At 40.0% G+C, this 20813-nt stretch overlaps 1 protein-coding gene across 5 annotated transcripts in view; it reads left to right on the forward strand.

The window, feature by feature from the left end:
• Positions 1-14015, forward strand: part of PDE1C (phosphodiesterase 1C) — a 528215-nt gene extending 514200 nt beyond the window's left edge. For 3 of the 5 annotated variants that reach the window (XM_081287899.1, XM_081287903.1, XM_081287902.1), the window contains one exon: positions 11710-14015. In XM_081287899.1, coding sequence (XP_081144025.1) covers positions 11710-11879 — 170 coding nt within the window. In that variant the 3' untranslated portion in view covers positions 11880-14015. Of the gene's footprint in view, positions 1-377; positions 2605-11709 lie in introns of those variants that run through there. The other 2 variants (XM_081287900.1, XM_081287901.1) reach the window with 2 other exon arrangements.
• The last annotated feature ends 6798 nt before the right edge of the window (positions 14016-20813 follow it).

Here is a 20813-nt window from a genome sequence, read left to right on the forward strand (position 1 = left end):
ATTGCCCCATGGGATTTGTGAACCCACCAAGCTCCATGGGTGGGCCATCAGTGATGGAGAGCTGGGGGAATGTTGGCTCTTCCTGGAGGAGTGGCTCATGATCGCTAATGATCCCGGCTAGTCCATGGACTTGCCTCTGAGCAGTTCCAGGGTGCCTGACTTTCCTGAAGTGATCTTAGATGAAAAGGTACAGTACCTTAGTCACTTGCTGATGCAGATGTGGCTGACTGCTCCTCCCTGCGTGCTGCTGCTGGAGTGCACCCTAGTCTTGGCAGTAGACGCGGCTCTGCTTCTAAACTCCACTGCCTGCTGTAGAAAGAGTAGGTGGGTTAGACGCCAGCTGGCTCTCAATGACATTGTTGTGTGTCCTGTTTTAGGGGACTACGGATAAAACATCCCTCTGGAAGCTTCCTCGGACGAGAACTGGCCATCTCTGAGGTCTGAAGACATTTTAGAAAGCTTATGATTCTTTTTCCAAAACAAAAATGATACATATTGTAAGTTGTTGAGTATTTAACTTCAAATATGTTGACTTCTGAGCTCCCTAATACAGGTTTGTTTTTTAGTTTTTGTCTTTGTTTTTGTAACAGGGATTGAACCCAGGGGCACTTAACCACTGAGCCACATCCCAAAACCTTTTTATATTTTACTTATAAAAATAAAAACAGGTTCTCACTGAGTTGCTTAGCACCTCTCTAAATTGCTGAACTAGCAATCCTCCTGCCTCAGCCTCCCGAGCTGCTTGGATTAGAGGTGTGTGCCATGTCACTAAGTTCCTAATACATGTTTTTAACAAGTATCTTTATATGTATTACATATCTATAAAAAACAGGGACAATGCTAGGTTCTTAACATGTATTAGAACCTCACAGCTCTCCAAGGAAGGTATTTTTACCTCGTTTTGCAGTTTAAGAAACTGAGGCACAGATAATGACTAGCCCAAAGTTTGCCCTTTTCTGTGCAACTCATTGCCACTTAGCAAAGCTGATGCTAATTAGTCTACACCTGTTACTACTTAGTTCACACTTGTATTCTGCATGGGGAGCAGATCAGTTCCCCATCTACCAACTCCAAGTCCCTCATTGGGATGTGGAGGGACCCTCGACTCTTTCAAGTGAAGTCTTGAATGATTGTTCTCTCTGCGACTAGCTTTCACCTTGAGTTCAGTATGAGAGATGGCAACTGTCATTTACTATGGACAGAGTCAAAGCTCATTTGTTATGCTTCGATTTAGTGCTTCAGAGTTCTATGACCCTGAAGAACTGTGTCTTTACAGCTTCTTCTGAAATTGGTCACTGTGAGTGTGGACGAAGGACAGAGAACTATGTAGAAAATATACACGTTGATGAGAAAAAATCAAGTGAAGGACAGCTTGCATAATATCTAAAATATGTTTCTCCATTGAAACAGCATGAATCATGCCCTTTGTACGTTCCATAGCAAACAAAATGAAAATGAAGAATGAAACTAAAAATGATCAGCTCCTTCAAGGAGCTTATTTTTTTTTAAAAATTTTTTTTCAATGTCACACACAGTGTATTTGACAGATATTCATTATTTGAATAAGAGTTGATTTCCCCACCTTATTTAATTGTTCCTCCTCTTTGCCACTGTCAGGAGAGGAGGGCTTAGAAACTATGCCTCAGTGCTTCTCTGTATTACTGTGAGACCTGTAGAAACAAGCTGAGATTGGAGCATTTGTATAAAACAGAAATTCACTCAGGCCCCAAACTTGAAACTTGAGGGGAAAGGAACATGCTGACATTCTTTGTAAGCAGACACGGGCAGCCAACCTAGGCTGCAGAAGTAAGGAAGAAATATTGGCTTCTGTGGACTCTGGCAACTTTGCCAGTTTACTGTATATTTCAGGAGAGTCATTTATCCTTTAAATGGGAAATTTCTGAAGGCAGCTGAGTGTGATGTAATGTGTTCAGCGATTTACATACTTCTCAGCACCAACCGCTATCCGTACTGTGCTGAAGTTCAAGGGATGCTAGTGTCCCTGACCTCAGGAAGTCAATGTGCAGGACTGAATTGCCTGTGGGAAAAAGCACAAAGATGAAGGGTCTAAAAGATCAGGGAATCGGCTCAATAATAGCTTCCAATGAAAGTGACTCAAAGAATTATTATGCCTCAGCCTAATGAATGCAAAGAGTCTGAAAGAATCAGAAGCGCCCTTGCCATTTCCCTAATTTCCCTACATTTTCCTAATTACAACAAGATTAAAATTCAGGGACTAGAACTCCTTTCAGGGTGGGTGCTTGTCTAAACCACACTTCCCACGGGGATTTCTGGCCACTCTTTTATATTTGAGGTTAGGCCTTGCTCAAAGAAACTGAATGAACCCCATAATTTTACACTGCTTAATTCAAAATGTTTTACTTAGAATGGTACGTGGTTTCAGAAAGTCGTTCCCTTTCTGAACGAATGGGAAAAGAAAGAATATATAGATACCTACAAATGTACATTTTGGATAATTAGTCTTTTGTGAATCCAAGTGGTCACTGTGAGTGTGGACGAAGGACAGAGAGCTATGTGGAAAATATGTGGAAAATTTGCCTCTCTGCCAAATATTCACCAATAAATTCATTAATTTAATCTCTTCATTGTGTGATCAGACCTTTTATGAGGTAAAATCTAACTGTGTGGGGAATTAATGACTTTTCTGCACCGTCGTGAGAGAACTGAGCTGTGAGGGCACCATTACAAGGTACTGGTGATGGCCTTCTCTGTTCCTGTGCTGTGTAATAATGGCCACCCTATTCCAAGTACCTGCTACATATTGGACACTGTGCCAGGGATTCCATGCACATTCTCACTTACATTCCCTTTAAAATCCTCCTAACAGCCATGCAAGACAGCTACTGTTTTCCCCATTTTACAGAAGGAAGAAAGAACAAATCCCTGGATGCTAGAACTGATGAGCGATTTCCTCAGGATCTTACAACTAGTAACACTTACTTAGCCCAGGTTTGTGGGCCCCAGGCCATGCTTCTCTCCAAAGGAGATTTCATGGGTTTGTTTTCCCATCATAGACACGGACAAGGGTGGCAAGGTCAAACCAGCGGGGATGAGAGCAGGTTTGCCTATACTGACCAGACCCGTCAGCTGCCCCAGCCATCTCTCTGGCCTTCAATATAGTCATATGTCCCTTCACTCCAGGGACACATTCATTGTGATTGCATTGTTGTCCAGACATGACACAGTGTACTTATACAACACTTGGTGGTGTGGCCTACTACCTCTATGCCTGTGTGGCATAGACTGTTCTATATGTGGCTGTCAGTGATGGATTCTCACAATGTGGCACATGCCTATATTATGGCTGGCTTGTTCTCAAAACAAACTCAGCCCGATGGTCCTTAACCTTGGCTACACAGTGGTGTGATTGGGCCTTACAAACATACTGATGCTTTGGTACCACTCCAAAATACTTCATAGACTCTTCGGGGTAGGACCTAAGCATCAGTACTTTGTAGCGCTTCCTTGGTGATCTGATGGACCTCTAGGGTTGAGGAACACCAGTGGCAATAGATAGCTTCAAGTTGGGTAGAGGGCAGAGAAACTTCGTAGCTTATCTCTTCCATCTCTGCAGGTGTTACTCTGGAGACCTGAAATGCTAGTGGGCGATCTTTCCATAACCGCATTGATAGTGAATTGATTCAGGTGGTTCAACTCAGCTTTACCACACAGCTTCTCAGACTATAGGCTTTTTTCCCCTGAGCTTAAAAAAAAAATAGAAGAAGAAGAAGAAGGAGAAGGAGAAGGAGAAGCCACAGTAGGTAATTTAGTCTGCTCATTTTCTTCAGGTAAAGTCCTTGGAGGACCAGAATCTTTAAAAAGGTAGATAATGAGCTTAATCATTCTAGTTTTTAATATAAAATACACTTTGAGGAGTTTAAGAATAGATTATCACCTTAGACAACACTACATCTTATGTGCATGGTTTAAGGGTAATTTTCTGGTTGGGTTAACGTTGCTACATTGCATTTCTACAAAAGGAAAGGACTGCCTATCAGTGTGGCTTCACTGAAATGCTCCTGTGTTTTGGGAAAGAATGAATTCCCAAGTAGGGGATGGAGGCTGCTGCTGAGTTTTCCTAGCAACTTCAAGTCTTCCAGATAATTCCAGAAGTATAGGGTCTTCGTCTCAGGAAAGGAATGGAACCTGATCTCAAGTGAGCATCTGCCAGGCGTCAGCATGTGCTGGTCACTTTCACATGCATGATTTATTTTCTTTCTCATCAGAGTCCTCTGAAGTGAGTGCTATTTTCTTTCTTTCCTCCTCCTCCTCCTCCTTCTCCCTCCTCCTCCTCCTCCTTCTCTTCCACCTTCTCCCTCCTCCTCCTCCTTTCTCCTCCTCCTCCTCCTCCCCCCTCCTCCTCCTCCTTCTTCTTCTAATGGGAAACTGAATTTAAGTACATCAGTCACATGGGGACAGAGCTGAATCTGATCACCTTCCAAGGATGTTGGGGATACAAATGAGATAGTGGATGTAAAGATGAGAAAGGAGAGACTTGGTGAGATGAGAATAGTAGCACTCAAACTCCATAACTCTGGAGGCTCAGTCCCACACCACCCACCCCTTAGATTCTGCTCTCAGTGTCTCAGCTGCACAGTGAGCACCAGGAGTTTTAAAGATTGTATGTGGCTCTTGTCTGCAGCCTGGGCTGAGAACCACCAAGGAACAACCTCGCCTAAAGTCCTGGATCTCACCTAAGGTCCTGGATCTCACCTGGCTTGATGCTTATTTCCACTGGTCTAGACTTTCAGAATACCTGTTTCAACATGCGTAGGTGAGGAAAGAAAGAAATTACTTATAGATCTTTTAGAGAAGACGTTTATGTAGTTCCCTCATGAATGACCATGTACTGTATTAAGGTAATCTATTACTGAAACCATTTCAGGGGAAGCATGATCATAGCTACTAACAAGGGTATCCAAGAATCCAGCACATGACACAGGTATATACTCAAGTATTGATACTATAAATGAGGTACAGTTGTAACTTGATTCTTTTAACTAGTCATGGTAGTTATAAGATTGACATTTACCCAAATCATTTTAAATATGGGAGAAGTCTCTGAAATCCAGCTGCTTGGATGTAAAGCCAGTCTCCAAATATCCTTCATCCTAGCTGAGTAACATTGGGCAAGTAAGTGACTTTCACTCTTTGAACCTCAGTTTCCTCACCCAGGAAAGGAGTGATAAGAGTGTTTGCCTTGAGGGGCACAGTGAGGATTAAAGACTAACTCATGGTAAATCCTTAGCAGTGTGCTTTGCTTAGAACACAATACACGTCAGCTACTGTATTTATTTCACCAGAGCACTTCTTGAAATGGAAATCAGAGTTCTTATATTGCTCCATCTTCAGGGGAGCTGTGTTAACATTCCAGTCTCATGCAATTCCAAACTCCTGGGTGATTTTTGTGCATTTTTGTAAGGGCCTTCCGTGAGATTTCACAGAAACACCACAAATAGATAATGATCTTAGAAATGGAGTGTACAACAATAGAATTTTTCTATTTATGCAAAACAGTACTTAAGTGACAATAAATGATTATTTTTATCTTGGATTAGTGTATGTGTTTTGCACACACACACACATGTGTATATAAATGCAGGTAGAAAATATCTATAGGTGGAAATGATTTTTCCAAAGGTCATATGGCATTACCTTTGAAAGAGATGAAAACAGATGTCCAATGCTTCTTTAAAAAAAAAAATGCCAATATTAGAATCTATTCAGCAGTGAAGAGTAGACTGTGTTATCCTCATTGGAGATGATGCACTGTGACAGAAATTTGGAAATTCTCCACCTGAAGATGCAGCTCTGTGCTAGAGAGTGATGGTTCCAAAAGATCACAAGTCTCACAATGGGCTGAAAGAACCAACACCAGTTCCAATGAAAATCAAGCTTAAGTCAAGGTAATTAGGAGCAGACCCAACTTTGGATGAGGACTAGTGACTATTCATTCTGGATTACTCTCAATGCAAAATGGAAGGGTGTACTGAATTAGTGACTTAGGATATATGATATGCTATTAAAAAAGGAGTTTAATGCAGTTTTTGTGAAGGTGTTTTCTGCTGAACTCTCTATCAGAGATTCCTACACTCTATCAGATACTCCTGATAAAAAGGAAGCTCCTTTAGACAATTAAATTTGAGAAAAACTATACACCCTTTGCTGTTCTAAGAAACTCATAATACTGTCACCATTATGTAAGGCATTGGTAAGTTCTGGTGTGAAGATCCTTGTTTAACTCCCAGTCTCTTAAATTTGGCCGAAGAAGCCCCCTCTCTTACCCACCTATGGCATTCACAACTTTATTAAGGGATACTTTTGGAAATAGTAGTCTAGTGTAAATAATCTTAAAGAAGGAGTTTTAAAAATTCCCACTTATGTTTTGACATCTGAATCCAACTAACAACTATAAGAATTTGATTTAGGAATAAGTCATAGTCTGTCTTCTGAAGAATAAAAGTTCTGTGCAATAATTTCCTATGCAAAAAAAAAAAAAGTAGTCATTAAGCGAAATGGTCTGAGAGCAAGAAGCATGGTGGGGGGGAGGGAGAATACAGAGGGGTTGGTGGTGGCAGAGGAAGAGGAGAAAGTCATAGACATCTCTGAGAGGAACTGTGATGTTTATTAAAAAGATGGGAGTTTAACAAGAGTTAAAACTTTCCAAAGAGCATCACTTTAAAGAGAAGTAAACATTATGGTTAATTGTGAAATCAAGAACGGTGATGTGTCCATTTCTGTCTTGAACTTTTCCTAAGTGCGATTAAAAGTAATACAGATAATGACTTTCCAAACTTGAGGCTCTGTGCAGAGATATGTGCCTTTGTCAAAGCCTTCATTAGCTGATTAGATCATTTTATCCAAGTAAATTGCTCTAAGAGGGGAGAGGAGATTTTTTTCAAATGTGTCCCCAAGGGTAAAATGTGTCCAACTTGCTGGTAATTAAGCATATGGGTGGGAAGAACTTTGTTCCCTCTTAGTTCTTCTCCACCAAGGGAAAGAGGTTGTACTATCAGTGGGTTCAGTTGTGGGAAGGACCCAATTACTGAAAGGAGGGTCAGACCTCTTCTTAAATCTCAGGAATAGCCATAAGATGAATGAAACACCCTCAGGAGGCCACCCTAGCACCCCAGATGGTGCCCTGACACCTGCTTCTGCTTTTGTGCCCTGTCATCCAATCAGGATCCCCTGCAGAGGGGAAAGGCAATGAATGCATACAAAACAGCACTGTATGAAATGTCCCTTTTCCCACACTTTGAGTGAGGGTGATAGCAGGCATACAAGTATTTCCAGGGCCTCAGCGGGGAGCCGACCTCTATCAGCAGGCCCAACTCTATTTGCAGCCACTCCAGTGGTAAGGAGTTTTTGTTCTGACAATCAGAATTCCAGCAAATGGTGAATGTTTCTTCCCGCTGAGAAGTGGGAAATTCAATAATACTTTGGCTAGGTTCATGCTGAGTTGCAAAAATAGAATGAAGTGGAGAGGGACACTGACTGGAAGGGTGATAAATCAGCTAACCCAGACCTTTCCAGCCATTTGCTCTTGATCTGAAACCCTCTCCTATCTCTGCTCCATTCTCCAGGGTAGCAAGACAGTTTTTATATTTGTTCTCATAGTGTTTGGTGCTGTAATCCCTTGTTTACCCTAAGAAACAAAATTACACACTCTAAGATCTTAAAAATAACTATGTTCTTCTATATTATTATGGAAGAATTATATTATTTTGTCACAATAGGACCCTTTGCTGACAGTCTTTACAACATTAGGATAACTCAAAAGGCAATGTTGGCATTAATGAGCACTTAAACCTGGGCACATTTTTCTTCTGCAAACCAGCTAAAAAGTTTCCTAGGGTGCCCTCCATGAGGGCAGGGATTTCTGTCTTTTGTTCACTGTTACATCAGCAGCATACAGTAGGTGCTCTAAGAAATCAATGAATAAATATTAATCTGTAGAATGCAAAAAAAAAAAAAAAAGTTCACTCAGCTATGGGTTCTCAGCTATCTAGTGCAAAAGCCCACAGTGAACTCAGTTTTACTGACTTCCCATTAGGTATGATTTTGTACAATCGTCGTGATTCCTGATTCTATAGGAGAAATTTTAATAGTGTATTTCTTTTTAAAAAGCTATATCACTAAAACCTGGCCACCATGGAAAAATCAGAAAGGATAAGCCCCAATAAACAAACCTAATGAAATAGCATGTTTAGGCTACTCAGAGATAACCACTGCTATGATGTAAATGGCTGTTCTTTCAGATTTTCCTGGGCACACATATTTATATATTTTACAGTAATGAGATTAGATTGTATACACTGTTTTTTTTTCCATTACAGTATTACCTGAACATCTATTTTTGTTAGTAGACTTCTATGTCGTCTTTCCATGATGTCACAGTAGTATGTTTTAAGAATATACCAGAACTTAATTTCCTATGATTGAATATTTAAGTTGCGTCTAATTTTCTGCTTCATCATAAGCACGAAGCCTGTTCCTATTATTGGCAGAGATACGCAGAGCTGGTGTTTTACAAAGGTAGCCTCTGTCTGTAATTTCACAGATGTGTACCCAGCCTTACCCTTCAAGCTGACCCACCTCCCTCCTCTCTCTCTCTCTCTCTCTCTCTCTCTCTCTCTCTCTCTCTCTCTCCTTTGCTGGTTTTTCAGGTGAGAGTGCAGTGGCTCCAGGGAGAGCTGGTTTTGGGAGCGGTGGCTCAGTGCCAGCTCCACTTGTTCTTTAGTGATAATTTGACAGTTTTTTTTTAACCTTTATTCACTGACCAAACACTTTTCAGCAGATATGGGAAAGGGTGATAGGAGACTAGAGGTGCTGGGAGGAAAGAATCAATCCCTACTTTACCTTCTTCTGTTTATAGAACTGTAGGTTAGATGATATATATTATTTTACTAGTATTACTACTTCTATTATTATTTTCTGAAGTGCATACTTTATTCACATTTCCCTAGCTGTTACCTGTGTCTTTTTTTCTTGTTCTGAAATCCTGTCCAGGATAACATATTACATTTAGTCATCATGTCTCTCTAGGCTCCTCTTGGCTCGGACAGTTTCTTAAACTTCTCCTTTTTTATGACCCTGACTGCTTGAGGAATACCAGTCAGGTGTTTTGTGGTATATCCCTCGGTTGGGATTGACCTGACATTTTCTCATTATTAAAATGGGATTATGTATTTTCAGGAGGAAGACCACAGAGGTAAAGTTCCATTTTCATCACAAAATATTAATTTCCATTTCATAAGTCCAAAGATGCATACTACCAACATTGCTTATTCCTATTGATGTCAACCTCAGTCTCCTGAATGGGGTCGTGTTTATTGGATTTTTTCACTGAAAAACTACTCCATGGTCTCCTTTCTAGACCATGTTCTTTGGGAGGATATAATAACGTCCTGCCCACACTAAGGGGTCCTCTCGTTGTGGGTAGTATATCCACATAATTTATTTGAAAATCTGCCTAAGAGATTTGTCTGTTCTCTCATAATTATTTATTTATCCAATCATTTATGTCAGTAAAGACTTATGGATGTTTATTTTATACTTTGAGTTACGATCTGGTACTGCCTTACCTATTTTGGTGCTCAAATTATTCTGACTTGTACAATTTGGTAGATTTTCATTTAGAACTCTTTTTTTGTCTACCATGGTTTGTTTGGTCTTGAGTGCCTTTTAATTTTATGGCTCTAAAACATTCTCCCAGTCTATCTTTGATAGTTTTTGTTCTAGTCCTAGAAGGAGGCATTTTTGCAAGGCGCTCTGGTTCCTTTTACTGGAGAATGATGTTAGAAATCAAGATCTACGTGACAGGCATGTTCTTTGCTACTGACGTTTCTAGGTCTGTAGCTACATCATTTCTTCTAGGACTTTTAAAATGATACAGGAAGAAAATGTGTGTACTAACCCACGTGAGTACATATTTCTATAGATATGTTTATGACACTGTTAAGCTAAATGAGGTCACATTCATGTCTTCAAGTCTAATCCAATAGTACATGTATCATTCTAGCCTCCTTGTTGCCTATCTATAAACCAATAGTTTAAATTATACCAATAGTTCTCACCTTCTTCTCTCCACTGACATAATTGTTCGATTCCAGACACAGGCAGAGTGGCATTAGAATTGTTCACCTTTACCTATGTGGGGAGCAACTTTATCAACAAACACAGTGCAGGTGTACAGCTTCTCTCCTCTGTGGTTTTACAGATTCTGCTCATATCAAAATTTACTTTGGTAAGCATTTTGTCTTCCACCCTCTACAGTGAGACTGTTTCCTGCATTTGCAACACATTCAGATTGTTTTGCTACATTTTGAATTCCATTCTGGCATTCTCAGAACTTACTAAATTGCTTTTATTTAAAAAAATAAAATCTCTCCTTGTTCTATAAAATTCTATGAGTTTTGACAAAAATGTGTCATGTACCTATCACTAGGATATCATATGTACTAGTTTCAATGCCCTAAAAATCCTCTGTTTCACCTGTTCAATCCTTCCTCTGATCCCCTGGAAGTCTCTAATCTCAACATCTCTATAGTTTTGTCCTTTCATGAAGTTCACATAAATGGGTTTATCTGGTAGATTGCTTTTTCAGAATGACTTCTTTCACTTAGCAATGTACATTTAAAATTCATCCTTGCCTTTGTGTGGTTTGATAATGTGTTTCTTTTTGTCATTCAATAAGATTCCATGGTATGAATGTACTACAATTTCTTTATCCATTCACCTGTTGGAGGAGATTTTGGTTGTTTCCAGGTTGGGGCACTTGTGAATAAAGTTTTTACAAAACTTCATATGCCAGTTTTTATTGTGGACAATTTTCAGTCAATTGGGTAAACTCCTGGGAGCACAATTGCTGTATCACATAAGACTATGTCTAGCTTCATAAGAAACTGTCAGTCTTTCAAAGCGGCTGTACCATTTTGCATCCCCATGAGGAAGAGTGTCCTTGTTGCTCTAGATCCTTGCAAACAATTGATATTGTCAACTTTTTTAATTTTAGCTTTATGTAGATATGTAGTAGAATATCATTGTATTTTTAATTTACAATTCCTTGGTGTCAAATTTGTTGAGCATCTTTTCCTGTGTTTATTTGACATATGTATCTTCTTTGGTGAGAATTCTATTCTGATCTTTTGCCCCTGTTTAAACTGAGTTGTTTCCTTTGGTGGAGCTTTACTGTGTGTGTGTGTGTGTGTGTGTGTGTGTGTGTGTGTGTGTGTATAACCTTTATTTGCATTTTGCAAATATTTTCTTAATGAGGAACTTACAAGTAGCCCTTTGGGACTGACTTTGCAACCCTAAAAGCTTATATGCAATACTACATGCTGTCTATGGTAGGATTCTGCCCACCAGTGTTTGTTGTGCTGTTCCCAATAGTGATCTCAGTGTGCCCTCTCACATCCTTAACCTCATCCATTCATTGTCAGGGAACCTTTATGTATAGGGTCAGCACTATCTCTCTCTAGGAATTTCCTGCCTTTATGTACTTTAAGCCAATGATCAAGTTGATCATGTGCTTATTCATCTATATTCAATAAGTTCCATAAGAATACAACTGTTTCTTTTCTTAAAGGTTAAAAAGAAAAGTCAAAAGGAAAGTTGCCCCAATATTTAGGTCCTGCCATATCATTGTTGAGGTTAACGACTATCTGTCTTCCTTTCCATGGCCTCCAGTCATCAAGCCTCCTTTGCGCCATTTTAAACGCCCTGCTTATGCGTCCAGTTCCTACGCACCCTCAGTTCCAAAGAAAACTGATGAGCATCCTGCAAGATACAAGATGCTGGATCAGAGGATCAAAATGAAAAAGATTCAGAACATCTCACATAATTGGAACAGAAAGTAGGTCAAGAGGAAGAGGAGAGGGAGTGAAGAAGGGCCACGTGTCTGCTTCTCTGCCCTCACCGGCCACAGCAGGACAGGCTTCCCAGACCCGTGGCAGTCGTTGGGGCTGGCTCTGTGAAGGATGACTCCAACAAGGCAAAATGAAGCTGTTTGCACTTTCATTCTCCAGTAGACTCCTCAATCATTAGATGTGGGATCAATCCAGATGTAGCAACAAACTAGTAAGCAGGTTGTTATGTGTGGTTTTTATTGTTTGGGTCTTTCAGAGTCTAAGTTGGACCCATGGAATGATAGCTCCTGTTCATGGGGTGCAGGGGGATGAAATTCCTCCCCCTGCCACTGTTTTCATCTCTAAGAGTTGACTTGCCTCAATAAATATACTGGCTTAATATTCTTCATAATTAAGAAATGCATTTCTAAAATGTCTTTTCAATTTTAACTATCTTTATTTAAAATTGAAATATTTACATGTAAAATTAAAGCAAATATGTAAATTTCAAAGTAAATTGCTCTCAAAACAAAATTTGTGTTTCTGAATGTAATAATCTTAGAGGGAAAAGACCCATGAATTGTTGTGTTCATGCATATTTTGGAATTCAGACTTTACAAAATAGATCCAGGTTTTAAAAAATGATAATAAAAAGGTCTTTCTGATTTCTGATCACATGTCTCATGCCCAGTAGTCTCAGTGTTTTTTTCAAGGATTTGAGACTTTTCAGTGGATGCATTTGGCTCCTTTAAAAAAAAAATCCTCTATTTATACCACAGTAGAAAACACTAGAAATCAGTAGCATTCCCAGGCCTTAAAGACTTCATATTTGAGATTTAGCACTAGAGATGTCAGTTTGGTTTTGTAGTCCTGGGACAGGTAGGTGTAAAATGGTGAATGTAGCTTTAATTTCTTATTTCCATAGTTTTCTCCTTGAGTCTGAAGATTCCTTCCTGACAAACCACATTATGAAGCCCTTTTGGACCCCAGTTGCTCTCAGAGCTGCTGGTGGAATAGGAGCCTTTATATCTCACCTCTTTTCAAGGTGGCATTTTTAGCTTTTCTGTGTTTTTCCCTAGAGTTTTTGCTTTGGGAATAAAATCACAGAAATGGCAAGGAAAGGTTCAAGACCACAGTTAACTTTTGCTTCCTTAGAAATGGCCTGCTTCAACAGACAAATCTAGGTTTGCTGTTGATGATATTTCCATTCTGTTCTGCCTCTTATTTCAGATCCCTGGTCTAATGGCATATTTTTTAAAAAGCTTCAGTTTGCTTAACTAGAAAATGAGAATCACAATACACACTCTGCATTTTGTGATGGAGATTAATGAACAATGTTGTAGGTTTCAGATTGCTATCTCTAAAACTGGTGGATAATATTTGCACAAAAGAAGTAGCTAAGAGCATTCCATAGGCGGGACAAATGCTCCAGGACAGTCCCACAAAGAAGGAGTAGTCCTCCATAGCCACAACCTGCAGGACTTGATTGTCAAGGGTTTAGTGTCACTTTGTCCTGTCCTCACCCACATTCATTTCTAAACTGCAGTTATCCAAGTTGAGCAAGCTCCAGAGTTTAGTGACCATCATGCTATTGAGCAATTTATTTATAATGTGCTTCCTGGTGGTGTTTCGGGGAAATTTAATTGCTGTACAAGCAGAAAAATCACTGTGACTTTTCATTAAGGGAGGCGATTGTTATTCTCAGCTCCCTGCTTGGTGTGTGGGTAAGAAGCCCCTTTTGCAGGCTGATGGTGTCTCTTCCACCTGTATTAGGTTAATTCCTACCTGTTTGTCTACAGATGCTTTAGTGCTGGCTGTGCAGAGCTCTTTGGATACCCAAAGAGGAGGCATCCTTGGTGATGCTCCATATCTCTCAGTCCCTTTGGACTCAGGTTTCAGACTTCAGTGTGGCTGTGCTTTCTCGGTTGTTCTTCTTGATGTTGGAAGTCATGTGGCTGAGGAAGAGAGTTGGTTCCTTCTGCATTCCTTTCTCCTAAGATGTTGTTTTTCAACCTTTGTTAATATTTTAGTTGGGCAAACATACAGATGTTGAGAGTCTGAACTGCTTATAAAATGCCTACCATGATTTTTGCATGATGGATTGTATAGACATGCAGATTATATTCTTATAGTGAATAAAAAGATGCTTTTAAAGGATATTCTTGTTTGTGAGTCATGTTTTTCTGCTCTGGAATTCATTTGAAAAAAAAGTTAGATTTCCTCCATGTTTGGCACTATTCAGCCCTGAATATCTTGTCAAGGTGAATAGTATAACTTATCCTTTTCAATTTGCTTCTTAATTGTGCATTTTTTTGGTAATAATCTCCTCCTCCCTGCATACTCAATAAATTGTTAATATGAGTAACCCATGTAATAGGACCAGACAATAGGAGAACACCTGTGTTATCAACTGACTTTCTGTCATTCCTGAATGAGTTATACAGCTAGGGTTTAAGAATTGGGACTCTGAGGCTGGGGCTGTAGCTCAGTTATTCAGGGAGTTTCACTGAATTACATAATCTCAGTCAACTATCCTTTCCTCAGCTATAAAATGAGGATATTAGTAATACCCGACTCAGCCTGAGTCTTATAGTAAAGACTCAATACACACTGGCTATTATTTCTTAGAAAGAGAGTGGAGTATAGTAAAAAGAAATTAGGCTTTTAAGTTAGAGAGCAATGTTCCCTACTAGTTGTATGAATCAGGTAGATAGTTTTGGATCTCAGTTAAAGGGCATTGATAATTTAGCTGTGCATTACCCATCAGGCTACTCCTACAGGTACCCAATTCTACATCACCTTGCACTGGAGTCTTCCATGCATTCCTACACTGGGTAGGAAACCCAATGCCCTCCCCCCAAGGTCCCCTTCACCTGTGTCCCCACACCCTGGAGTCTTGGGCCTCTGTCTGTTTTGGCTTCCTCTTGCTCTCAAGTCCCTCTTCCTCTGAATACCTGACCAACTTCCTGATTCTTGATTTCTACAATGCCTATCCTTCATTCTGTTCCTGTTCACTCTATCCATCCCCCATACCCAATTGCTTTGTTATTCCAAAGTTCTACCCTGACAAGTGTTCTAACTGCACAGAGAAGATTCTTCTGAAGACTCTGGGTGACTGCATGGTGAAAGCCATTACTTCAATTAAAAACCAGACCACAATAACAACAACACAATATTTGCTGGCCTTCCTTTGTGAAGATTTCTCCCTGACTGTGGCTTCCTTAAGCACAGGTGAACTTCTATCTCTTGGATTTCTTCTACCTTCTCCTTTCTCCTCTACAATGGTTTGCATTCCTGGGACAGCGCAGAGCGGTCTGCTTCCTACCCCATACACCCCTCAGATGTGGGCATTTTCAGAGTGTGTGAAATCACTCTGCCAATCCATGGCATTTACTTTGGGTCCCCTTTATATAAGCTCAAAGAACTCAAAGCTTCACAGTGGCAGTTTTTCTTTTCAACATAATCCAATTCTTAGGGAAGACCAGTCCTTGTAAGAAAAAAGCACTGTAAATAGGTCTCTCCTTCTCTGATCCCCACCCTCTGACCAGAAGAATCTGCAGGAGATCTGGTTGTTTCTTTCTTTTTTCATCTAGTTATGATACCAACTGCAGAAGGTTAGGGCAGTGACAGCGACTTTATAGGTGCTCTGGAAACACTGATTTTCTTCTCTTGCTGCCACAACCTGATCAAGCCTTATCATTTGCACATTTGCTGAGCTTCTGAAATAGAAAAAGCTCTCCAGTGCTCCCAAGGTTATTTCTAGTTTCTGCACAGGATAGAAAAAGGGTGGGGTGGTTGATATCCACTATTTTTTAAATCTAGGATTTCCACCCAAAATGCTGTTCCTAAGACAGAGAGAAGGTCACTCCTTGTCTGTAAGAGTTTGTTTTTCCACTGGCTGCCAACTGCACTTGATCAGTTACATTATCTTTATTCATTTCCAATTAAAAAAATCCTATTGGGCCAACATGTTGATTTATTCGAAATCAGTCAAATGTTAGAACTAGGGATGGGAGTGATGGGGGGTGATGGGGTAATGAACTGGCTTCCTTGCTGAGTCTTGCATATAACCCTGAGATGGCTTCAGCAAAGCTAGCTGAGGCAAGAGAAGCCATGCAGTACCAAAGATAAAGTGTGATTGCTGATGACAAGCATTGTTGTTAAGACTGATTTGGGAGACTTAGGAGCATTAATATCTGTATTGAACAAGCAGACTGTATTGAACAATACAACATCTATTTACATAGAATTCATATTATACTAGGTATTTAAAGGAATCTAGAACTGATTTAATATATGGAAGGGTATATATAAATTATATGCAAATATGATGCATTTTATATAAGAGACTTAAGCATATACTTTTGTTATATTCAGAGGACATGAAAAGCTGCTTTTGGGGAATAACAAGGAATAATAACTACAGAATACTCTCCTGACTTGCATGCACCCATTAACCTTCAACTTGAATTCCCCATGGATCCTCCAAGGCATGCTTTCTTTGGCATACTTGAAATAAGATGTTCAGTAGATCTGAGCCTACGGAAGTCCTCACCTGGGAAACCAGCCACTATGGAAACAGCTCACTTATGATCATTACCCTTTTATCAGCAACTCTTATGATTTCCTGTTTAAAGGAAGATTCTAAACTTTAAAACCCAAAGATAAAAGAACAGTAAACAAATAAAAAGAGAAATATGTCCAATTAAAGTGACTGAAAACTTGAAATTATAGAACACTGCTCTAGCACAATGGATTTTAAAATTCATTTAATATTTTAATTTAATACCAAGTTCTAGCTATTTTATATATGTTAATATACTTAATTCTTTTAAGTAAGCCTGTGTGAGAAGACTTATTGTCCTTACTAATGATTAGTAAATTGAGACTCAAATGGCTTGCATTTTTACAAAGTGGAATTCAGTGGAGGACTTTTAATCACACTGCTATTTATTTTTTCTGTACACCATGTTGCTTCTCCAAATTCTCCATGTGCACCTCTTTGTTTAACCTACTCACCTTTATCGTGAGTCTCCCAGAGTTTAACCATGCTCATGTCATTCCAACACAGATTCAGGACCAGCAATAACAGCAGGATCCTTCCCCACACACAGAGTGTTATTTTCTCTCCCCATCTTAGACCAGGATTGTGCCCTTTATTTTGAAACCATGTCATGAACTACAGTTGGACCTCCATATTTCTGGGATCTACATTCCTTGATTCGACCAATTGTGGATCAAAAATACACAGAGAAAGAAATGCATCTGTATTGAACAAGCAGACTTTTATTTCCTTTATTATTCCCTAAGCAATACAACACCTATTTACATAGAATCCATACTGTATTAGGTATTTAAGGGAATCTAGAAATGATTTAAAATATATGGAAGGGTATATATAAATTATATGCAAATACGATGCATTTTATATAAGAGACTTGAGCATTCATGGATTTTGGTGTCTTTGGGGGGTCATGGAAGCAATCCCCTATGGATACTAAGGGAGGATGGTCTTGCTAGGAGAAGCCCTACAACTGAGTTCCACAACACTCACAGATCTGTTCCTCAATCTTCCACAGACCATTGCTCATTGAATGAATTGTCCTCGCCTCTCATCAATAATCCAAATAGATGGCTCTTTCCTCAACTCCTTAAATCCTTTCTCCCATCTCCTCCACCAGGCCCGAAGAAACCCACTCCACGTGGGGAGCACTACCTACTTACTGTGTGTCCCTGCTCTGTAAACATCTGACTCCGTACCATCTCTTATTCTTCCCTGACTTCTCAGATGAAACCATGCTTCTTTTTCTCCTTAAAACCACTTTCCACCTCTGAAACATTCCCCTTTTCTAATGACCAATATACTCATATTTGATTTTTATAGAAAATCAGCAATGAAATTAGTATAACCATTTAGTAGATAGATACCCAAATTGCTAAAACATCATGTTTTCACAGGCCCATTCCCATCGAGCCTTCCAAAGCTTTAAACAAGGTTGACCATATCATCTCATTTAGAAAGCCACCCCAATTGCCTGTGAGCACTGCCCTCTCCTGATTTATCTCTTATTTTTTCTTCTCTGCTTTATTGGCATATACCATTTCTCTTACTCATAGGACTTTCCCCAAGATTATACCAACAGCTTATTTCTCTTTTGCAAATTTCTTCTCACAAACTGTATCTTTTCTCAGGATTTAACTCACCAACTCTATCAGCTTGACTGCTAAAAGTATCAAACTCTATCTCTCAATCCTATATCTGTATTCCCATCTGATGGTTGAACTTCTTCCTCTGAGTGTGTTCACACTCAGAGCAAGCCTAGCTCTAAGGCCCTGGGTCTTATGCATTTAGATTTTTATTCTGTAAGCCTCATTCTCAGATTCCTTCACAGTTCCCATACTGTCCCCTTTCTGGTGTTTAGATTTCTGTTATTGCTACCACCATTTTCCTACTTTTGCTTTCTCAAGGTCATTGATCTCGTCTGTTTCTTCAAATCAGAATTTACATTTGTCATTTGTCACAGATTTTTCTCTGGGATTCTGCTAATGGTTCTAAATTCCTTCCTTAGAGACTTCTTTTGCAAGAGATGATATTTCCTTCCATGTCAGGCTCCTCCTGGAAGCAGAAAACACTCTTTCTTTCCTTCTTTCTTTCTTTTTTTTCCTTTTCTTTTTTGTTTGTACCAGAGAATGAACCCAGAGGCACTTAACCAATAAGCCACATCACCAACCCTTTTTAAAAAAAATATTTTATTTAGAGACAGGTTCTCACTAAATTGCTTAGGGCCTTGCTAAGTTGCTGAGGCTGGCTTCAAATTCACAATCCTCCTTCCTCAGTCTCCCCAGCTGATGGGATTCAGGTATGCTCCACTATTCCCATCGGAAAACCCACTTTCCATGACCAGTGGTGGAGGCTTTATCAAGAGCAACATGAATAACAAGTTTGCCAGCACATGCGTTCTTCCTGTTGGAGAAATTTGCCCACTGCCATCTCACCCAGTGGGCTTCTCACAGATTGAGACCCAGCACCTGCCCACAAACATTGAGGAGTTGAGAGGTCTGAGTACTGCTGATGCCTTGCACAGGTTCTTGCCTGTCCCCTCTTCCCCCACCACACTCAGCACAGAGATCAAATGAATGCCCAAACACTTGAATTCAAACATTATCAGCCATAAAGGTGTGGGGAATTCTGCTTAGTGAATAAATATGTAGGGAACATATTAATTGTTCCTTTTCTAGAAGACAACATTCCTCATGAAGTGACACCTACCACTTTGAGCACGGTTTTCAGTCTCTGCCTTCACATACCAAGGCTGAGCCAGGTCTTAACTGAGCCAGGTCTCCTCATTTTTGTTGACATGACTCCATTTTTAAAAAGTTCCTTCTATGGGCTTTCTGCCTGTGTGAGTCTTAGTTAGGCTTCAAGGCCCAGCCGATTTCACCTTCTCAGGGCTCCAGTTTCTTCAGGTAAAAATGATGCTTTGGTCCATTTTACTCCTTGGGACACTCAAGTCATTCCACCTCCAAGTCATAGATCTTAATCCTCTACTGTAAGACCATCTCCTGAGAGCAGAGATCATCCCATCCCCTTTTCCTATTTGATTCCTCTCTAGTGATCAACATCATGTTTTATATAAAACACATCCTCAAAAATATCATGGGTGGGCATGGTACCAAATGGGAGTAAGACAGGGACAGAAAATGTGCAAGTGAGCAGAAAACACATTACCTGTCCTCACCACTGACTGAGGGCCCGCCATCACTCACTGCTCTCACCAAGCCCAAAGAGAACCTCAGAAGTCTTCCCAGCACAGAGCTTCAAGCCACCGATTCTAATCCACTGGCGTTTTCATGGTCTTAAAACCAGTTAGTATCCCTGGATGAGAAGAGGAACAAGTGTTGCCTTTCTCTTAATGCTAGGATTGCTGATAAAACATCTTTTTCTATGTCTAAATCTTAATTAAAAAATGAATGTATGTTAAGGATTGACATGTCTTTTTTTTTTCTTCTTCACAAAATGCCAATGTTCCTCATGTATCTCTGCTTTATATTTTCAAGACTCAAAATTCCTAGAACAGAAAAAATAGAGCTCCAGCCCTCCAAACTCACCCTTAAAAGCCCATAGTCTGTCTAGAACATTCTACACCCCCAACATCCTCCCTGTGGAGCCTCCCTAGCAATCCAGAACCTGGGCCACAATAACAAGATCAGAGTGTGACCTTGTTATTTCCTGATGTAGGCTGACAATGCCTTGGTGATGTTGTGTGAGACAACACAGTTGTATTTGCAGTCAACAGCCTCCCCCTGAGGTGAATTTGCCTGTTAACAAGTAAACACAATGGGCGGTCCTCGAAGGGCACCACGTCTTGCTCATTTCTGGGAATGAGGTTGAAGCCACAATGATTTGGTGGCTCAAGGACTTGGGTCAGACCCAAACTTAAAAAGTTATACTTGCTTTTCTAATTTGACAGGATGCAGTTGCAGCCCTAATCCGACTGGATCGGTCACTTCTTGGCCTGCACTGCCACCTACCGTCCTGCGGCAACAGGAGTTCCAGGCGGCTTTCACCAGGGTGGTTTATAGCTCACTGAACCTTAGATTTCAGATGGGCAGGCAGGCTGTAGTGACCAGTCCTTTTCTGTATAGGCTTGTTCCTCTATCAAACACAGGGCCTGGGGTCTTGAATAGTCCTACTGTTAAAAATATAAGTGAAGAAATCTTAACTAATGAAGAAAATACAGTGGGGAGACAAACTATAGATATCATAGTAAATATAATAAAGACAGGACTCTAAATAAAAGACATTATCAGCCTGGGGCTTAAGCTCAGTGGTAGAGCACTTGCCTAGCACATGTGAGGTACCAAGTTTGATCCTTAGCACCACATAAAATAAACAAATAAAATAAAGACATTCTGTCCATCTACAACCACAAGAAATTTAAAAAA

The sequence above is a fragment of the Spermophilus citellus genome, assembly GCF_964194105.1.
Source record: "Spermophilus citellus genome assembly, chromosome: 3".
NCBI classification, from domain to species: domain Eukaryota; kingdom Metazoa; phylum Chordata; class Mammalia; order Rodentia; family Sciuridae; genus Spermophilus; species Spermophilus citellus.